Below are 18,047 nucleotides of genomic sequence, written 5' to 3' on the forward strand. Positions count from 1 at the left end.
GCCCTGTGACCAACCACCTGAGAATGTCTTCACTGGGAAAGTCTTAAGACTCCAGAGCACGCACGCACACACACACACACACAGGCAGACCGCGTACCCCCCATCCCCCTGCTTAGTAGGCCTCCTCTGAGAGCATCAATAATGCATTGTTGGGCCCCCTGCACCCCCCCCACCCCCAGGACCTCTGGAGGACCCCCTGTGTGATTGATTTATCAGCTGAGGCAGAGGAGAAGCCTGCCATTACAGCACACACACACACACACACACACACACAGCCAGCCACATCTGCACACATCAATAAATGACAGGCAGTAGGGCACACACGTGTGTGTGTGTATGATGGAGCGTCTGTGTGTGTGTGTGTCTGCATGTCTATAAGTCATAGCTGAGGTGCACCCGTGTGTCAAACAGCACCCTCCCCCCACCTCCGAACACGCATGCACGCCCACACACGTACCCACACACACACACACACACATCCCCCGGTGCAGGACCCCGTCTGTCCTGGTTAATATTTCACACACCCTTCCGTCTGGGAGCAAGTATGCTCTCTATTAAACGCCAGCACGGGCCGTGTTCACCGTAAATGGAGCACTATCTATGATTGTGCTCAGAGATCGCATTCAATTCAGTTCATTTCCTATTTAACTTTTTACGGCACCGCTTCACACGGACGACACCGTCAGAAACAAGGACATAAAGACAACAAGGGCCTCAGCTTCATAAGGTCCGACCCATGGTCACAGCTCGCACAGAGGACCTTGAGCAGACCCTGAGTTAGATGAGATTATCTATCGGCCTCCTCATGTGCCGCGCTGCAGATCCGCGCTTCAGATCGTGTTTGAAGTTGTGCGGAGATTCAAATCACCTTCACGTGAAAGAACATCGGTCAGGTGACGGGGATGGGATTTCTTTTTCGTGAAAGAACAGGTGATTGAGTCAAGCAAAAAGCCTTAAAAGTAAACAATAAAAAAAATACTGTTCGATTCAGAGTGTTCACCACAGAGATGTCTTTATCAACCTTTATTAGCCATAGTTCTCATTATTCCAACATATAAAGTAAAAAAAAAAAAAAAACATTTAAAATGTGGAATCTGCTACCATAGTCTGTCTCCATCTTATTAAGTTTCCGCAATAGAAACAGACGACATAAGCAATGGAGCCGCCCCATTTACAGATTACAGACCTTGCTATTTATTATCTATGGTTTTCACATTATAGACCTTGCATCGCTATCTATTATCTATGCTTTTCACATTACAGACCCCGCATCGAGCGGTTTTCAGGCCACTCACCTCTGCTCTTCAGAATCAATGGCACACTACTCAAAATCTTTAATACTTGCACAAGATGGTTGAGTTGAGGATCCTTCTCTGGCTTGGGCAGATAACAGGTTGAATAGACTCACGAGTGCTGTGTTGTTAAACGTGAACGACGTGCACTTGTAGCTGAGGCAGAGGAGTTTTTTTTTTTTAAACGAAGGACGTAAATTGATGGGGTAATTGTCCTGGCCGCTGTTTTTTTCTTCTAGCATCTGAATAAAACAACCTTGAATACAAGTGTTTGCGTGTTTGCGTGCTTCTCCACGATTGTGATTGTGTGTGTGTATGAGAGTCATTATTTTGTGTGCTGTGTCAGTGTGACTCTAAAGCATATGTGTGCATGTCATTTCACTGTGTTTTGTTGTTAGTGTGTTTTCGCTTGTTTGTGTGACAGCTTGTTCTTTCCTAGCTGTTGATGTTTTTTGTTGTTCCTGACCGTCTCGCGTCTCCTTGGTAACAGTAACAGCGCCACTCATTAGGCAAACACACGTGGTGGAGATTAAATCCGAGCCTCTGTGCTAGTGTGTGTTAGTGTGCGTTTGTGAGCGCACACAAGTCTCTGTTTGGGTGTGTGTTCACTAGAGTGTGTTAATTTTTATGTGTACACCACTGTGCATATCTCTATGTCTGCACATCAGCGTGCCTGTGTATCAAAATATGCAAAAATACATGCTTGTGTGTGTGTGTGTGTGTGTGTGTGTGTGTGTGTGTGTGTGTTTGTGTCTGTACATATATGAGTACCTGTGTCCATGTATTTGTGTGTGTGGTAATGTTTCCTCACAGCAGACAGACAGTGCAGTTGGAGTGAATTCAGAAGGAGTCTAAGAGTCTGGGTTAGTTAGCTCGTCAGCCAAGGAACCTGTCCAACGTGTGTGTGTGTGTGTGTGTGTGTGTGTGTGTGTGTATGTGTGAGAGAGAGACACAACCATCCTAGTGTACAGCAGACACATGTAGTAGACATAGTAGAGGAGCTGGTCAGAGATTTGCATGACCCCTTCACCCGTTGCGTGCGTGCGTGCGTGCATTGGCACCCTGGAAAGTATTAATCTAAATGTGTGTCTGTGCCTGTGACTCCACCATCTCTGCGTGCAGGAGACAGGTTCTGTAGAGCCAGAAGGAGCTGGTCTGAGATCTGTGCGCCGTGTTCCCCCGCAGGTCGGCCATTGTTCCAGAGGCCCTCGTAACTGACCCCGGAGCAGTGGAGCAGCGTTCCCTCGCCGCAGACCTGATCACTACGCCACTGGCCCTGTGGGGAATCACACACGCCGAGTTAGACCCTCAGAGGACAACGGCAACTCCCTCTGCTCTACGGTGTGTGTGCTGAGGTAGGGGAGTTGTGTGTGTGTCTGTGTGTGTGTGTGTGTGTGTGTGGTGTGTGGTGTGTGTGTGCGTGCGTGTGTACGCCATTGTATTTGTACGTGAGTGAGAGTGTGTGTGAGTATGTGAGTGACAGCAATGCCTTCCTCTAACAAAGCAGCTCAGAACTCCAGTGTGTGTGTGCGTGTGTATGGAGGGGGGGTTGGGAGTTGTATGAATGAATGAGTAAGGGAGAGAGACACAGTGAAGATGGGGGGGTGTGAGAGAGTGTCTATAAGAGTGAGTGAGTGAGTGAGTGTGAGTGAGTGAGTGAGTGAGTGAGACAGATTGAGGGAGTGAAATACCCACTCACTCGCTTCATAGAAAAAGAAATCACTCACTACTAGACGATAAAACAACAATCACTACATTCCAAAACATTTCATGTTGATAACTTAGCAACATAGTAACACTAACATGGCAACAGAACTGTTGTTATTCAAAAGTTGAATGTATGCTAATGTAGCCTATAATCGCGGTGGACAATCTCAGTCATTTAGGCATATCCAATTGACTGCCGTTAAGACTCTAACTTTGATATTTAGATCACATGCAGCCTATATGTATTTATGTTATTCAAAAGTTTAATGTATGCTAACGTAGCCTATAGAAAGTGCAATAAAAAGTGAAAAGACGATCTCAGTCATTAAGGCATATCATATTGGTGACTGACGTGTAAACTAAACAATTTCAGGTCTTGTCTAGTTCGTTCACCTTGCAATGAATTATGGTATGCTGGAGAAACTGTAGTGTGTAGTCATTTGTACACTACAATTTGTGACACGCGTGGGATTTTATTGTGCACTATATAGTGAATAAAATGTATGGTTGAGAATTTCAACAGCACTACAAAATGGCTGATTTCCTTTATAGTGGACTATAGAGTGAGTGAGTGGAGGTTCTGAACATAGCTAGACTGTAAAGATGTTGAGACGCGAGTGTGTGTGTGTGTGTGTGTGTGTGTGGATGTGTGTGTTGAGTGGGTGAGTTAGAGACAGAGAGATTGAAGTTACACATCCTGCCATCCCCCTGTGCATCAGATTTGACAAAAACAACTTCCATAAGTACAGAGCTGTCATCTCCAATCAACCTGACCATAACCACTACAGCTGCCCAAACGTCAACAGCCAAACTGGAGAAGTGTGTGCATTGCTGACTAATTCACAAAAGACAGAGGCGGGACTTAACTATTTATACGTTGCTTTGCTGCTATGCTGTTCATTCATACATACATACATACATACATACATACATACATTCATTCATTCATTCATTCATTCATTCATTCATTCATTCATTCATTCACTCACTCACTCACTCACTCACTCACTCATTCATACATACATACAACCATACATACAAAAAAGTTTTATTTTGAAAAAAGATTCTGGTAAATACTGGTACATTGTTGGGATCACACTAGATATTACTTATACACGTTGGTCTAATACAAATATAACACAGTTGGGTTCAAATTAGGTGATGAAAAATGTATACCATATTTCATTTAAATGTTTGATGTTAATATATTGACAGGTATTAGAGGATTTAGGTAAGAGAGAGTACTGCATAAAGCAATGTTCTAAAGATGGGATTTAGGTAAGAGAGTACTGCATAAAGCAATGTTCTAAAGATGGGATTTAGGTAAGAGAGAGTACTGCATAAAGCAATGTTCTAAAGATGGGATTGAGGTAAGAGAGTACTGCATAAAGCAATGTTCTAAAGATGGGATTGAGGTAAGAGAGAGTACTGCATAAAGCGACGTTCTAAAGATGTTCCACCGGCAATCATCTCTCACGGTTCCTAGTGCAGAAGCGCTTATTAAATCTGGCCATAAAACATGATTTGTGAATTCTGTGCGTTAACTAGCTTTGTGCTTCACATGGAAAATAATTACCTTCATTTTCAAAACAAGCAGCCTTTTCTCAACAGCCCAAGTTCCCTGCAATTATCTAACTCCACTGGTAGATAATTACACAAGTGCTTAGTTAGCAGCTCAGTTCTCAGTTATTTTTCATATTAATGTGTTGTATTGTGTTCAGGGGTGGGTAGATGCTGCATTTAGATTTAGGTAAGAGAGAGTACTGCATAAAGCAATGTTCTAAAGATGGGATTTAGGTAAGAGAGTACTGCATAAAGCAATGTTCTAAAGATGGGATTGAGGTAAGAGAGAGTACTGCATAAAGCAATGTTCTAAAGATGGGATTTAGGTAAGAGAGTACTGCATAAAGCAATGTTCTAAAGATGGGATTGAGGTAAGAGAGAGTACTGCATAAAGCAACGTTCTAAAGATGTTCCACCGGCAATCATCTCTCACGGTTCCTAGTGCAGAAGCGCTTATTAAATCTGGCCATAAAACATGATTTGTAAATGATGTGCGTTAACTAGCTTTGTGCTTTACAGGGAAAAATAATTACCTTCATTTTCCAAACAAGCAGCCTTTTCTCAACAGCCCATGTTCGCTGCAATTATCTAACTCCACTGGTAGATAATTACACAAGTGCTTAGTTAGCAGCTCAGTTCTCAGTTATTTTTCATATTAATTTGTTGTATTGTGTTCAGGAGTGGGTAGATGCTGCATTTTGAAAAAAAAAAAACCAGTGTTTGTGTGTTTTGTACAGGTGTAGATATAGTGTGAGTGTGTATAGGGTTTCGATAGGCTACAGATCAGGGGCGTTACTATAGGGGGTGCAGCAGGTGCGGTTGCACCTGGGCCCGTGGGTATTGGGGGCCCGTAGTCGTGGGCCATAGACATATCTACGACAATCTACGAAATATGTGCGTGGTGAGAGGGGGCGTGGCGGCGGCGGTTAGTGATCCACCCTGACAACTTCACAGTTTCAAGTGTTATAGGCAGAATATGCGCGCGGGGGAGGGGGCGTGGCGGCGGTTACAAACATGAAAAAAAAGGGGGTACCGGACTGTAAAATGTTTGGGAACCACTGCCTTACGCCACTGACTGGGGCCCGTCATAATAGCCTGCACCTGGGCCCGTCGTAACTACGTTACGCCAGTGCTGCAGATAAGACGAGTACACACCAAATGCTTCCATGAAGTGACATGTTCAGATATATATACATATATATATTTATTCAGTAGTGCAGAGTGCAGTATTTCCTGCAGTGGATACAGGTGCCGTGCTGAGATCTGTTGCCCTGGGTCTACAAAACACAGGTGAGATCAACAGACAATGGTGTCAATTTTGGGCATTTGTGGAAATGGTGTGTCTGTGAATGTGTGTGTGTGTCACTGCCAAGACTGATACACCAGAAACTCACACCGACACGAAAATAAAAACACAACCACACAGACAAACAAATAAATAAATAAATAAATAAAAACAAACAAACTATGAAACTGAGGGCTGAATCGATGCACAGGCACACAGATATCAACAGGGTTCCAGACTCAAAGCTGTGACACACACACACACATACATACACACACACTTCACAGGCACGGCACACACACTTCAAAGGGAAAGTGACACGGCCTCTTAGTATTTCCCTTCCTGATCACATCGCCTCGCCCCAGGGCCTATCCCCAAGCGGAATCAGAATCTGCTCTGAAAACTAGGCCACAGCCTCAGGAACAAGAAGTGTGTGTGTGTGTGTGTGTGTGTGTGTGTGTGTGTGTGTGTGTGTGGTGATGGGGGGGTCTGTCACAGAGAGCATCCCTTTCATTAACAGTGCCCCCACACACACACATATATCCATACATCACCAACCCTCCCTCCCTTATCTCAAAAAATAAAAAAATAAAAATCAAACAATCCTTTCAATCGTAACCTTGAAAGCTGCGATGGGAGAATTTCTTTCATCACAAGACCACTGAATTGCCTGGGCATTTATGTTTGTCTCTTTCTGTGTGTGTGTGTGTGTGTTGCGAGAAATGCTAGTTCTCTTCAAACACCCATTCACTTCACTTTTACTGGTGCATGGAAGCTCCAACAAATGCGAGTATTTACCTTCATAGTGGTAGAAGAACACTGAATTAGAAGACAGATGTGCATATATACCTACACAGGGGTAGAAGAACACTGCATTAGGAGACAGATGTGCATATATACCTACACAGGGGTACAAGAACACTGCATTAGAAGACAACGGAGAGGGCTTAGAGACACCAACTAGGTGAAATGTGCCACCCTGAATCCTGATTTCCACCATCAGGAGGATAGAAACAGGATTATGTCTATTGAATTCTCTTCGAATGAGTCATGGATAGAATTGGTTCAAATGTCTTAAAAAAAAAAAAGTGTTTCAGTATTTTGAGAGCGTAATGTGACTGTAGCTGTAGATGTTCTGACATAGAAGGCTGACGGTACCAAGCGATCCAGGACAAAACCACCGCATGGGTTCCCGCTCTCAGAGCCTCGGGAACCGCGTTGGCCTCAGTGATGGGACAGTTTCAGCAGAAAAACGAAGAACAGCTGCACAAAAAAGTTTCTTCACAAACCTACGTGCACTACTATTCTGGAAGGCATCAAATCACACAGAGACAGAGAGAAAGTGTTCTTTAGCGTGTGTTCATGGCCAGGGAGTTAGAGGACACTGGAGCAGACTAACATATTTTGACTATCCAGGTGTTTCCAAGTGTTTGTAATGTTCTCATGGGAACACACACACACAAAGTCACTAGTGTATGTGTGCATGTGTGTGTGTGTGTGTGTGTGTACGTGTGTGTGTGCGTGTGTTACTCACATCCAAAGCCAACACACCCAGTCCCATGGTAAATATGAGCTGGTGAAGTGTGTGACCTCACGTGCAGACTGGGAGTGTATGTTTGGCCACCTGCATGTCTGCTTCCACAGAGTCTCTAGGGGAGGTGACTTCCCCACACACACACACACACACACACACACACACACACACACACACACACACACACACACACACACACACACACACACACACACACTCTCACACACACACACACACACACACACACACACACACACACACAGACACAGACACACACACACACACGGACACACACAGACACACACTCAGAGCACTGGTTTCATTGATTCAACCTCACCAATTACCTCTCTCTGTGCAGCCACATCCCGTGCACGGGAGGCCTACTGATGGGATGAGCTGACAGGAGAACAAACACACCGGGCACCAACCTCCCTGCTCACTCTCTCGCCTCCCTGCCAGTCAGCGATCAATGAGCTCCCCGCTCCCACCTCCTCCTCCTCCTCCTCCTCCCCTCTACACATATGCCCCCAATACTCCCTCACACTGAATCACTCCCACAGAAGACAATAGGGGCCGCCTGTCAATCATCTCACCTGCCAAACAGACAGAGGAAACGGTTCTAGAATCCTTAACCGACTTAGCTCTGACAGCTCTAGAATTCTTATAAAAGGTCAATCCATGCACAGGTTTATCAGAAACATGGTGGTGCCCCTACAGCTAAAACTCAACTTAACATAAGATGAAGCTCATTAGTGCTAGTCAAAGCTTGCCAGCGGTGCTCCGTTTTTGAGTCTACTCTGCGAGCCGCTAATGTGGAGCCCGTCTATAGGCTTTGCCCTCAGAAGTCTGATCTTTCAAACTCCCCCCTAGTAACGCACGGCCACTTTCATGCCTTTCCCAGTAGCCACATTGGTAGCGTTACTGCCGCAGCATATGAAAGTGTAGTGCCTCCCTATGTTACACCATATTAAACGTAAGAAATGTACATTTGTGGGGAGGAGGACAAACGAACTGTCTCAAGTGACGTTCATAGGATGAGAACAGGATAGAGAGAGTGGTCCCGAGGACTGTGTGCAACAGGTATTTGTACCACGTTCAAACTGAAGGAGAGTATTCAAATTATATTTCCTATGCAGCAAAAACCGTGTAAAGTCCAGGCATCTACGAATACAGATGCTGTTACAACATCTAAGACAAACACATCTGGTAAAAAAAGTACTACATGCAAGCTATTAAAAAAAAACCGACTACACAGGGAAAAAAAGACAGGAAAACAGAGACCAAAAAAGAGAGAGAGAAAGAAAGAAAGAAAAAAAAGAGAGAGAAAGAGACACAGAGAGAAAGAGACAGAGAAAGAGGGAGAGAGAGAGAGAGAGAGAGAGAAGTCTTTGGAGAGTGTTTAAAGTTTCTGACGCACATTAGCTACAACTTGCCTGTGCCCTTGGAGTTCTTCTCTGTTACGCGTGCGATGGGAAAACAACAGCTCCGCCGTGAGGGAACATTTCCATCGCTCATCCCAATAGCCCATGAGGAGCCAGAACACTGCTGCTGCTTGGCAGCCACGGCACTGTCCACAGAAGAGCAACAGCGCCACCCAGTGGCAGATCACGAATCTGCCATTAGGCCTGTTCAGTATTGTCATAGAACATTTCAACAGTTGATTGTGCACACAGCACTAAGTACATTAAGTACTTTTCAGTTCCTGCCATATTGCTGATACCTCTGGACCAGTCTGTGGTTGAGGGTGCATCGGCCTAAGAGTTCATTTTATACAAGCAGATAACGCTACTTATAGTAACTTTCCACTGACACTGACACAATAGTGTACGAGCTGTGTGTGTTTCGGGATCTCACTCCGCCTGAGAGCTTGGACACCTCTTGGGATTAAACGTTTAAACTTCTGATGGGTGTGTTTGAGGTCCTCTAAAGTCTAAAAGGAGATTATCACCACAGCTACAGCACAATATGAAGGCATGCAGCAGTGCAGGAAAGGCATAGGCAAGAAAACGTCCAGAGACCACTGAGATAAAACACAGTAGTGCTACGAAGCCTGGGCGAAGGATTCAAGGATTCCAGGATCCAACTACATTAATGCTTGATAAGATTCTCAGTAAAAACTAGCAAGTTATAACCCAACACTGCTGTAGCCCTGGGCCAAACGTAGGTCATGGGTTCACATCCAAAGAAGCTGGAGCACTAATGTTTTTTCAATAAACAAACCTATTACACAGTCCATCTGCTTTCTGAGGTCTACTTTTAGCATTACGCAATATCAACAGTTCTACTGCATACATTTTGCAATTGTTCTGTAAACATTGTGTTTGTGTGTGTGTGAGAGAGAAAGAGAGAGAGAGTGTATGTATGTGTGCGTGTGTGTGTGTGTGTGTGTGTGTGCGAGTGCGAGTGCGAGTGCGAGTGCGAGTGTGTGTGTGTGTGTGTGTGTGTGTGTGTGTGTTTGTTATGTCTCTTCCCATGACAGACTGAGGAGTGAACTAGAAAGCAAAGACACACCCCCGCTGTCTGCTTGAATTCACATCACTGACAGAGTTGACATACACACACACACACACACACACACACACACACACACACACACACACACACAGACACAGACACACAAACACACACACACACCTCATAGACTGAGCTGTTGCTGAAGTGCATGGTTCCATGGCCTTGCCTCTGGCCTCGTATCCAGCTGCCTTCATAGACGTCTCCATTCCTGAAACACACACACCAGGAGTCACCTCCATAAGTCTTCCAACCTCAAAACAAACACACACACTCTTTATCACTCACACACTCAAGCACTCACACACACACACACACACACACACACACACACACACACACACACACACACACACACACACACACACACTCACACACACACACACTCACACACGCACACAGGCACGCACACACGCACACACCCACACTCACACACACAATAGATTTGCCAGATCAGGGCCAGGTCTAGGCTGGTGTTAGTTAGTGAAACAATCTCAGTCTCTATGAGTCCAAATCCTCACCCAGTGGCCCAGCTGGGCTCTCCCGAACAGTTACCTACAGCCACTCCAGGATCTGTGTTGACTGGGATGAAGAAGGGGTGCGGTGCATTTCTTGACCCAAAACAAGAATCTCTGGTGCATTTGCTAAGAATCCAGACACTCTAGCATTACACTGCCTCCTCTGCCATCCTTCACGTTCATCCATATTCATACCATCCTCAGGAGGCGCGTCTTCCCATGGCTGCACGTGGCCGCGCGGATATGACTTAAATAATGCTATCGTTCAGAGGCAGGCTACACCCCTCAGGCAGCCAAACAGTGATAGCAGAGACAGCGACGGCCAATAACCGCTGTCTTTAGGGTCACACACCCACACTGACCTTCTGGAATAACAACCACCAATTATTCCTCTGAGAAGTGGGATTAATGATGCCAAATTAGAGAGGGATAAGTCCTTGCATTGAGACCAGAGAGAGAGAGAGGGGGCAGGCAGAGAGAGAGAGAAAAGAGAGAGGAGAAGAGAGAGAGAAATATACAGAGAGCAGTGGAGAGTGGTCCAGAGTGAGAGAGAGTGAGAAAGAGCAGAAGAGAGAAAGAGAGAGAGAGAGAGAGTGGTCCAGAGTGAGAGAGAGAGAGAAAGAGCAGAATAGAGAAAGAGAGAGAGACAGAGAGAGAGAGGAGAGTGGTCCAGAGTGAGAGAGAGAAGAGAGAGAGAGAGAGAGAAGAGCAGAATAGAGAAAGAGAGCGAGCAGAAGAGAGAGAGAGACAGAGAGAGTGAGGAGAGTGGTCCAGTATTGGCACACAACACCGAATGCTCAACTTGACGGGCCCTGATCTGGCTGAAATCTGGCCCAGGTCTGCGCTGCATCCGTTACAAGGAGAGGGCTGTTTTTTTCTATTGGCCACTATTAGGGCTCCATTCCAGTTTGGTCGACTGTTTGTTTTACCTGTAGTGCATCCGCCCCTCCCCGTGTCGCTTGTTCTGATGGAAACAGCCTTCGTATGTTTGTCCATCTCTGTCCACCAGAAGTCCATGACCTGAAGCACAGTAACCAACATTCACTGATTCAGCCCTGGTCTGAATTCACAATGTGGACCCAAAACAAACACTATGGGGTCCTGCAAACTTTGAGTTTCCTACTGTATCCAGATGCTTTGTAAAAAAAAATATAAATCAAACAAATAAAATGAAAACACAACCACAAACATGTGTGTGCTGATGCAGGAGGCCTTTGTGTTGCAATGAATGGCAGTAAAACAATTGGCTTGTGTGTGTTAACGATCTGGCGTTGTGTTGCAAACCTTCTCTGAGACCCCATGCAAACTCTCCCTCGTATTTCTCTCCATTGCCGTGCTGGAAGACACCAAATCCGTGAAGCTCCCCAGCAGAGAACTGACCGGAATAGGTACTCCCTGAAGAAATATAACTCGATGAGTCAACGTTCAAAACACTGAAACAACTGTAAGTTAATAGGCCTAGTATTAAATCAGCAGCTCTAGTCCCTAAAGGAGTCTAAAATGGTAGTGATAGCTCGCTTCTTACCTGTCTTTGCCCAGTATCTCACTCCGTTGCCCTCAATCTCTCCATTTACAAATTCACCTTCATAATAACTGCCATCTTTCATAACAACTTTGCCATTTCCTGTTACGACAGTTCGTAAATATTGTTACACAGACTATCAGAGCATCTTTGTATCCTTTCATTAGGATTAAAACGTAATTCATCTCAGTTGTCATTTAGCATACCTTGCTTAACTCCCATCTTCCATTCACCTTCGTAGCGAAAGAAATTGTTTGGATACACATAAACGCCGAATCCTGTTGGAAGAAGACATATTGGTACGAACCAAGAAAGTGCTGTTTTACGGATACGGACAAACATTTCTGTTTCGAATTAATTGAGAGAGGGAATACCATGTCTGGTCTGATTTTTTACTTCTCCTATGTAACTCTTCGAAAGTCGGACGTGTTTGTTCTTAACGGCGGCCATGACAGATGTGCTTGTGCGTTCCTAGCAACCAATGAATTCGTCCATAGCAACATATGGCAGACGTGAGACGGAGGCCTGAGGGAATCTGTGGGGTGTGACGAGCTATGCAATAGTTTGACATGGACATCTTCTTTTGATGGAAACATTATTATGATATTCTCACTACACGAATATTTAGTTAGGCTTCCTAAACACATTAACAGCCTACTACAGTGGCAATATTGACTATGTTGTCTGTTTACATTTACATTTAGTCATTTGGCAGACGCTTTTGTCCAAAGCGACGTACAAGGGAGAGAACAGTCAAGCTACGAGCAATACAGACCTAGTGTAACAATAAATACTATTTTACATAAGAAAAAGAAAAAAAAGTGCAGGATTGTAACTGCTGTAAGTGCAAGTTAAGTACTGGTAGAAGTGCAAGTGAGGAAGGGAGGTGCTCTCTGAAGAGTTGGGTCTTCAAGAGCTTCTTAAAGGTAGAGAGGTACGTCCCTGCTCTGGTAGTGCTAGGAAGCTCATTCCACCAACGTGGAACTACAAATGAGAATAGTCTAGATTGCCGTACTTGCACAGACGGCAGTGCTAAACGACGCTCATTGGACGAGCGCCGCATCCAAGAGGTAACATTTGGCCTTACAAGAGCATTTAAGTAGGTGGGAGCAGAACCAGCAATCACTCTGTAAGCAAGCATAAGTGACTTGAACTTGATGCGAGCAGCTACAGGCAGCCAGTGTAGCTCAATGAGTAGCGGGGTGACGTGTGCCCTCTTGGGTTGGTTGAACACCAGACGCGCCGCCACGTTCTGGATCATCTGTAGTGGTTTCACCACGCATGCCGGCAAGCCCGTTAGGAGGGCGTTGCAGTAGTCAAGGCGGGAACTCACCAAGGTTTGCACCAGCAGGTGGGTGGCATATATGGAGGACCAAACCTGCCATATTTATAAATGAATGAATGAATACATAAATGTCCACTTCCATGCATTTAGACAGAAATAAATGAATAGATGTATTAATTAACGCACAATTGTCAATCAATAGTTACTTATAATTTACATTTATGTATGTATTTATTTCTGTATTCATTCATTCATTCATTCATTTATTTATTTATTTATTTATTCATTCATTCATTCATTCGTGCATTTATTTATTTATTCATTCATTCATTCATTGTTCCCAATATGATAATGAGAGGAGGCCAGTAGGCGTGGAAACTGACGTTCAGACATTTTGAAATCAATCCAGAGCCTTAGATTCAATCTAGCTAACTAGTGCAAGCACTTCCGCATTTTTCCGTAAGATCTGCATATAATATTTCAAGCTAGCTAATAACCTATAAAGATTCTTTATTATTGTTATTTATTCAGTCTAGGGCGAGAGACTGTGGAGAGGTATCTATCTAGCTAGCTAGGTTGGTGACAATCTAGAGAACAGTACAGTAACGTAGCAGTGTGGAGCAAGATAGCTGCTAGTGACGTTATTGTTCAAGGGATGTGTGTGCGTGTTGCTGAAAGTATTTCACAGTCACTATAGCGATAACTTGCTTGTAAAATGATGATCCTGATGTAATGCTATGGCTTTGTATCAGATCGCCAGGTTATTGCTCTCAGGTTGTGCCTTATGCATACCTTGGGATACTCAGGAGTAGGTTGCCCATTCACAAAATGCTACAAAGATTTAAATAAAAAAAAGTTCATAATGGCCTTTTGGGACGTTTTGTTCAACATTGATACAGTATGTCAAGCTCCTGGCAACTAGCTGACGTTTGCTATCGCTAGCTAGGATAGCTCAATGCGCAATTTTACAGACTGTAACATTAGCATTTTGACGGTAACGTTAACATTTTGATTTTAACATTAACACATTTGTTGGAGAGACTAGTTATGTACTTCTGATGGTAATAATACTAGTTGCCATGAACCATAACTGTTTGGGGATGTTCTCTCAACTAGATAGTTAGTCATCATACCTAGCGATAGCGCAGTTCGCCAGATAGATAGCTAGCTAACTGCAAGCAGCTTAATTTATTTTGGAGCAGACATATGTGTATTTTGCGATATATTGAGTTGGGAGTGGGGTCTCCCACACTGTTTAATCCACAGCTGGCACCTTTCATCCTGTGTTTTGGGAAACGACGTGTCCCTCTAATCTCGCAGGGTACCTTGTATCAGATCTACAAGTCTCGTAGGCACACTGTTTCACCATGCTGCTCAGACCTCAAAGTTGTCGGACCTTCTTCTCTCAATAGCGGTTGCTAAGGTATGATTGGATATACATTTTCATTTTCAACGAGATCGGCCAGCCTGGCCAAATCTCTGGCAATTGCCCTTTTTCCATGACAGCAAGGTAAGGCTAACCTAATCGAATACAACGCGTTGAAAACGATTAGCCAATGGTGTGTCAAATACCGCCTACCTATTTTTGATTGACACATCTCATTAACATATTGAGATGAAGAAATACAGGAATGAATGAATAAATAAATAAATGAATGAATGAATGAATACAGAAATAAATGAATGAATACAGAAATAAATGAATGCATGAATAAATAAATACAGAAATAAATACATACATAAATGTAAATTATAAGTAACTATTGATTGACAATTGTGCATTAATTAATACATGTATTCATTTATTTCTGTCTAAATGCATGGATGTGGACATTTTATAATTATTATTAAGACCTTTGTCAGGTTTTTAATGGCACACACGACACACTGGAACACACACGTGCATATATGGAGGCGACACTGGACACACACACGCAGGTAAGCCTGAGGTCGCGGTGAATTTATTTTCTGCTTTTTCCCATCCTGGACTGTCCTTCCTCAAGGACCTGCCAGGAGCAGTGGGCAGCTTGTAGCGCCCGGGGACCAAGTGAAGTGAACTGTCCATCTTTGGTCAGGGATAGACATATGTTCTGTTATTTTGCATGTTTTTTCTGTTGGGGTCATTAGTGGAGGAAACCCCTTGTGAACACGGGGAGAACATGCAAACTCCACACAGAAAGGCCCGGGAGATAGCCCACCCGCCCCCCAGAGCCAACAGCGCCCCATGTGGGAATCGAACCCATGACCTTCTTGCTGTGAGGCGGCAGTGCAAGCAGTGCAAGCAACTGAGCCACCGTGCCATTCATTCATTTGTAAATATGGCAGGTTTGGTCCTCCATAGGCATACTGGGTTAGGTACGGCCTGATTTTGTGGATGTTGTATTTTTATTGCTGTTTTGGAGGGAACAAGAGATAAGGAGTCAATTTTGATATCGATGTTGTGGTGGATGGCCTGTTAGGCTGGAAAGACCAACAGTTCCATTTTAGCCAGATTCAGCTGAAGGTGGTGATTCTTCATCCACGTGGATATATCAGAGAGACAGTTTTGGCCGGTGTAGGCTATAAAGGATGTGTTTGATTGTCAGGTAGCCTATATAGGCTTATTCTATTGTTTCTAAAAATAGCAGCAGTTAATACAATATAATGCGTTCTGCTTGCTCTGTCCCATCGACTTAGATATGAGTTCAGTTGGGAAAGGGGAAGTATTTTCCAATAGCCTACTTCCATTTTTCCAAGGCAGTGCACCATGTGTTGCTCAAGCTTTAACAGTGAAAGGGATTAGACATATGAAGCTATAGCCAACTGGCTACTCTCAAAGCTAGATGCAGCTAGATAGGCTACAAGTGATCGGGATTAAACATATGACGCTACAGCCAACTAGTTACCTTTAAAGCTAGATAGGCTAATTACACAGTGAACCCATGGCTCTATAATATTGAGAATTTGTGCTCCCTTTGCCCGTTTGTAAAAGCGTCTGAATGCTTTTGAGGGTCATGGCAGGGGTCACCTCAGTCATAACTGCAATAACTTCTGTGTGAACTCACATAAACATCAGTCATGGCTCAATGAAAAGGAAACTCTGAATTTAGCCAAACACACCAAAAAAAAACTTTATTAACAATTTTATAGATTGGAACATGCAGGGGAAAAAAGGAAGAATATAAAAAGAGAAATTCAAGAAAGACATTTCTTAGCATTGCTGTAAACAGCCTCCTTCTTCTGCCATGCCATGGCATCTAAACCTATTAGCTGGATGCTGGTCCGCTGGCAGTGTGTTTCTGCCATATCTTTTATGAATGAAGGCAATCCCAGGCTGCACGCTGGCTGCACCGGCTTAAACTGGAACAGATGGACTCAGACAAGCAGCTGGATTGGCTTTGCAAACACAAGGACAGCAAGAAAAACAGCTCAGTCCTTTTAGGATGTCTAACAGGGTACCATCAATATCTTTCATTATTCAGGGCTTCATCACTAAATGTGGTAGCGTAAAAAAAAGAAACAACAAAAAAAGAAACATCAAAATAAACATTAATTGTATCACTAATTGTAACAAAATAGTAAGAAACACATTTATCTTCAGTGTTGACAATCAAAACAAATAGTGAGGTTGCAGAAATACAGTATGAAGAGTCAAAAGTTTTCCATCTACTTCAGTACGACCTCCACATTTAGTCTAATTATGCTGTGTTAACCAATATAAATAAAACTATTAAGAACAGAAGAGAAAAACTGTCAGTAGCAGACATGACACATCGATAAAGCAGAAATTAAGAGTGAGAGATACTGAGTAGGCCTATAAGCGTGATTAATACGTTAGGTTTGGCCATTGGCACAGCTCAGATGTGAAAAAAACACAGTCCCTACAGGAAGAAGTTGACACTGGCTCTGATCTGGCCCTGATCCGGCGTGCATTCAAATACAGTATGTAAAAAAAAAAAAAAAAATCTACTTTTAAACATTTTTGTGCAAACATTCACTATTTTTAGATTTAAATTTAAATCCAGCGTCCGTGTTTGCTCTCTGAAAATTACCTCCTCAGACCGTTTTATGTGTGTGTCCACAAGTGTTCGCAGAAAACTCAAAGCAAACGAAAAACCATTTGAAGTCGTTTAGGCGAACGTTTGCCTACTGATTGCTATTTTGAACGCACCTCTAAGCGGAGTTCAGATTTGTTCGTGAGAGCTGCTTTCTCACACGTCACCGTAAACAACCTAAAACATGTGAGGTCAATTAGGACCTCCAGAGTGGGGCGAGAAGAGGATGTGAACTGGTAGAGCAAGGTTCTGATACCTAGGTCAAGGCTGAGCAGTGTGTGATACAAATGTGTATCTGTAACACTTTCGGTGGCTTTGGATTAAAACTAAATGTTAATGTAAAGAATGCAAATGTGTGTGTGTGTGTGGGGGGGGGGGGGGGTCATGGGTTGAGTTTAGGCTTTGCTCTTCTCCGCGGCCTCCTCAGGAGTCTTCTCGGAGTTCCCACTGAACCTCTGGCTCAGCTCGGAGGACAAGACGGAGCAGCAGGACTTCTGATGGAGGAAACACACAAGAACAAATACAAGTGCTGAGGTCAGATTGTGCTGAGATCAGATCGTGGTGAGATGAGATTGATCGGGGTGACATCGAGGTTGGACAAGAGGAGGGTTAGAGCTGTGACAGGAATGTGGTCAGGCTCAGATCAGGCCCAGATAGGCCCAGATAAGGCTCAGATAAGGCCCAGATAACGTCAGAATTACTTCAAGACAAGTGAGGTTTTTCTGACTAACAAGGAGATAATGAAAATGGTTAAATTTATATCCCCTCTCCTCCCTATCCCCCTCCCTATCCCCCT

At 43.9% G+C, this 18,047-nt stretch overlaps 2 protein-coding genes across 3 annotated transcripts in view; both read right to left on the minus strand.

Moving 5' to 3' along the window:
• Positions 1 to 351: 351 nt before the first annotated feature.
• Positions 352 to 12,437, minus strand: LOC105904254 (MORN repeat-containing protein 1). Of its 2 annotated transcripts, none has more exons than XM_031565570.2 (7): positions 12,307 to 12,433; positions 12,139 to 12,210; positions 11,936 to 12,034; positions 11,695 to 11,805; positions 11,340 to 11,430; positions 10,016 to 10,103; positions 352 to 2,568 (listed from the first exon to the last, which is right to left on the minus strand). In XM_031565570.2, exons 1-7 carry the CDS (start codon positions 12,380 to 12,382, stop codon positions 2,365 to 2,367), a joined length of 741 nt encoding a protein of 246 aa, XP_031421430.1. In that variant the 5' UTR covers positions 12,383 to 12,433; the 3' UTR covers positions 352 to 2,364. The 2 variants fall into 2 exon arrangements, with proteins under 2 accessions (XP_031421430.1, XP_031421431.1); XM_031565571.2 differs by lacking the exon at positions 352 to 2,568 and adding an exon at positions 7,634 to 8,948 and having other exon boundaries at positions 12,307 to 12,437.
• Positions 12,438 to 17,615: 5,178 nt separating this feature from the next.
• Positions 17,616 to 18,047, minus strand: part of si:ch211-251b21.1 (uncharacterized protein LOC571720 homolog) — a 13,307-nt gene continuing 12,875 nt past the window's right edge. The window contains exon 10 of the mRNA XM_031567059.1: positions 17,616 to 17,745. Coding sequence (XP_031422919.1) covers positions 17,647 to 17,745 — 99 coding nt within the window. The 3' untranslated portion in view covers positions 17,616 to 17,646. The remainder of the gene's footprint in view (positions 17,746 to 18,047) is intronic.

Source organism: Clupea harengus, chromosome 4 (genome assembly GCF_900700415.2).
Source record: "Clupea harengus chromosome 4, Ch_v2.0.2, whole genome shotgun sequence".
NCBI lineage: Eukaryota > Metazoa > Chordata > Actinopteri > Clupeiformes > Clupeidae > Clupea > Clupea harengus.

Coding starts and splice junctions, on each gene's coding strand:
- LOC105904254 (XM_031565570.2), bottom strand. CDS start 12,382: ATGGCCGCCGTTAAGAACAAACACGTCCGACTTTCGAAGAGTTACATA. Junction 12,035..12,138: donor GAAGATGGGAGTTAAGCAAG/GTATGCTAAATG, acceptor CTGTCGTAACAG/GAAATGGCAAAGTTGTTATG. Junction 11,431..11,694: donor TGCATGGGGTCTCAGAGAAG/GTTTGCAACACA, acceptor ACTGTGCTTCAG/GTCATGGACTTCTGGTGGAC.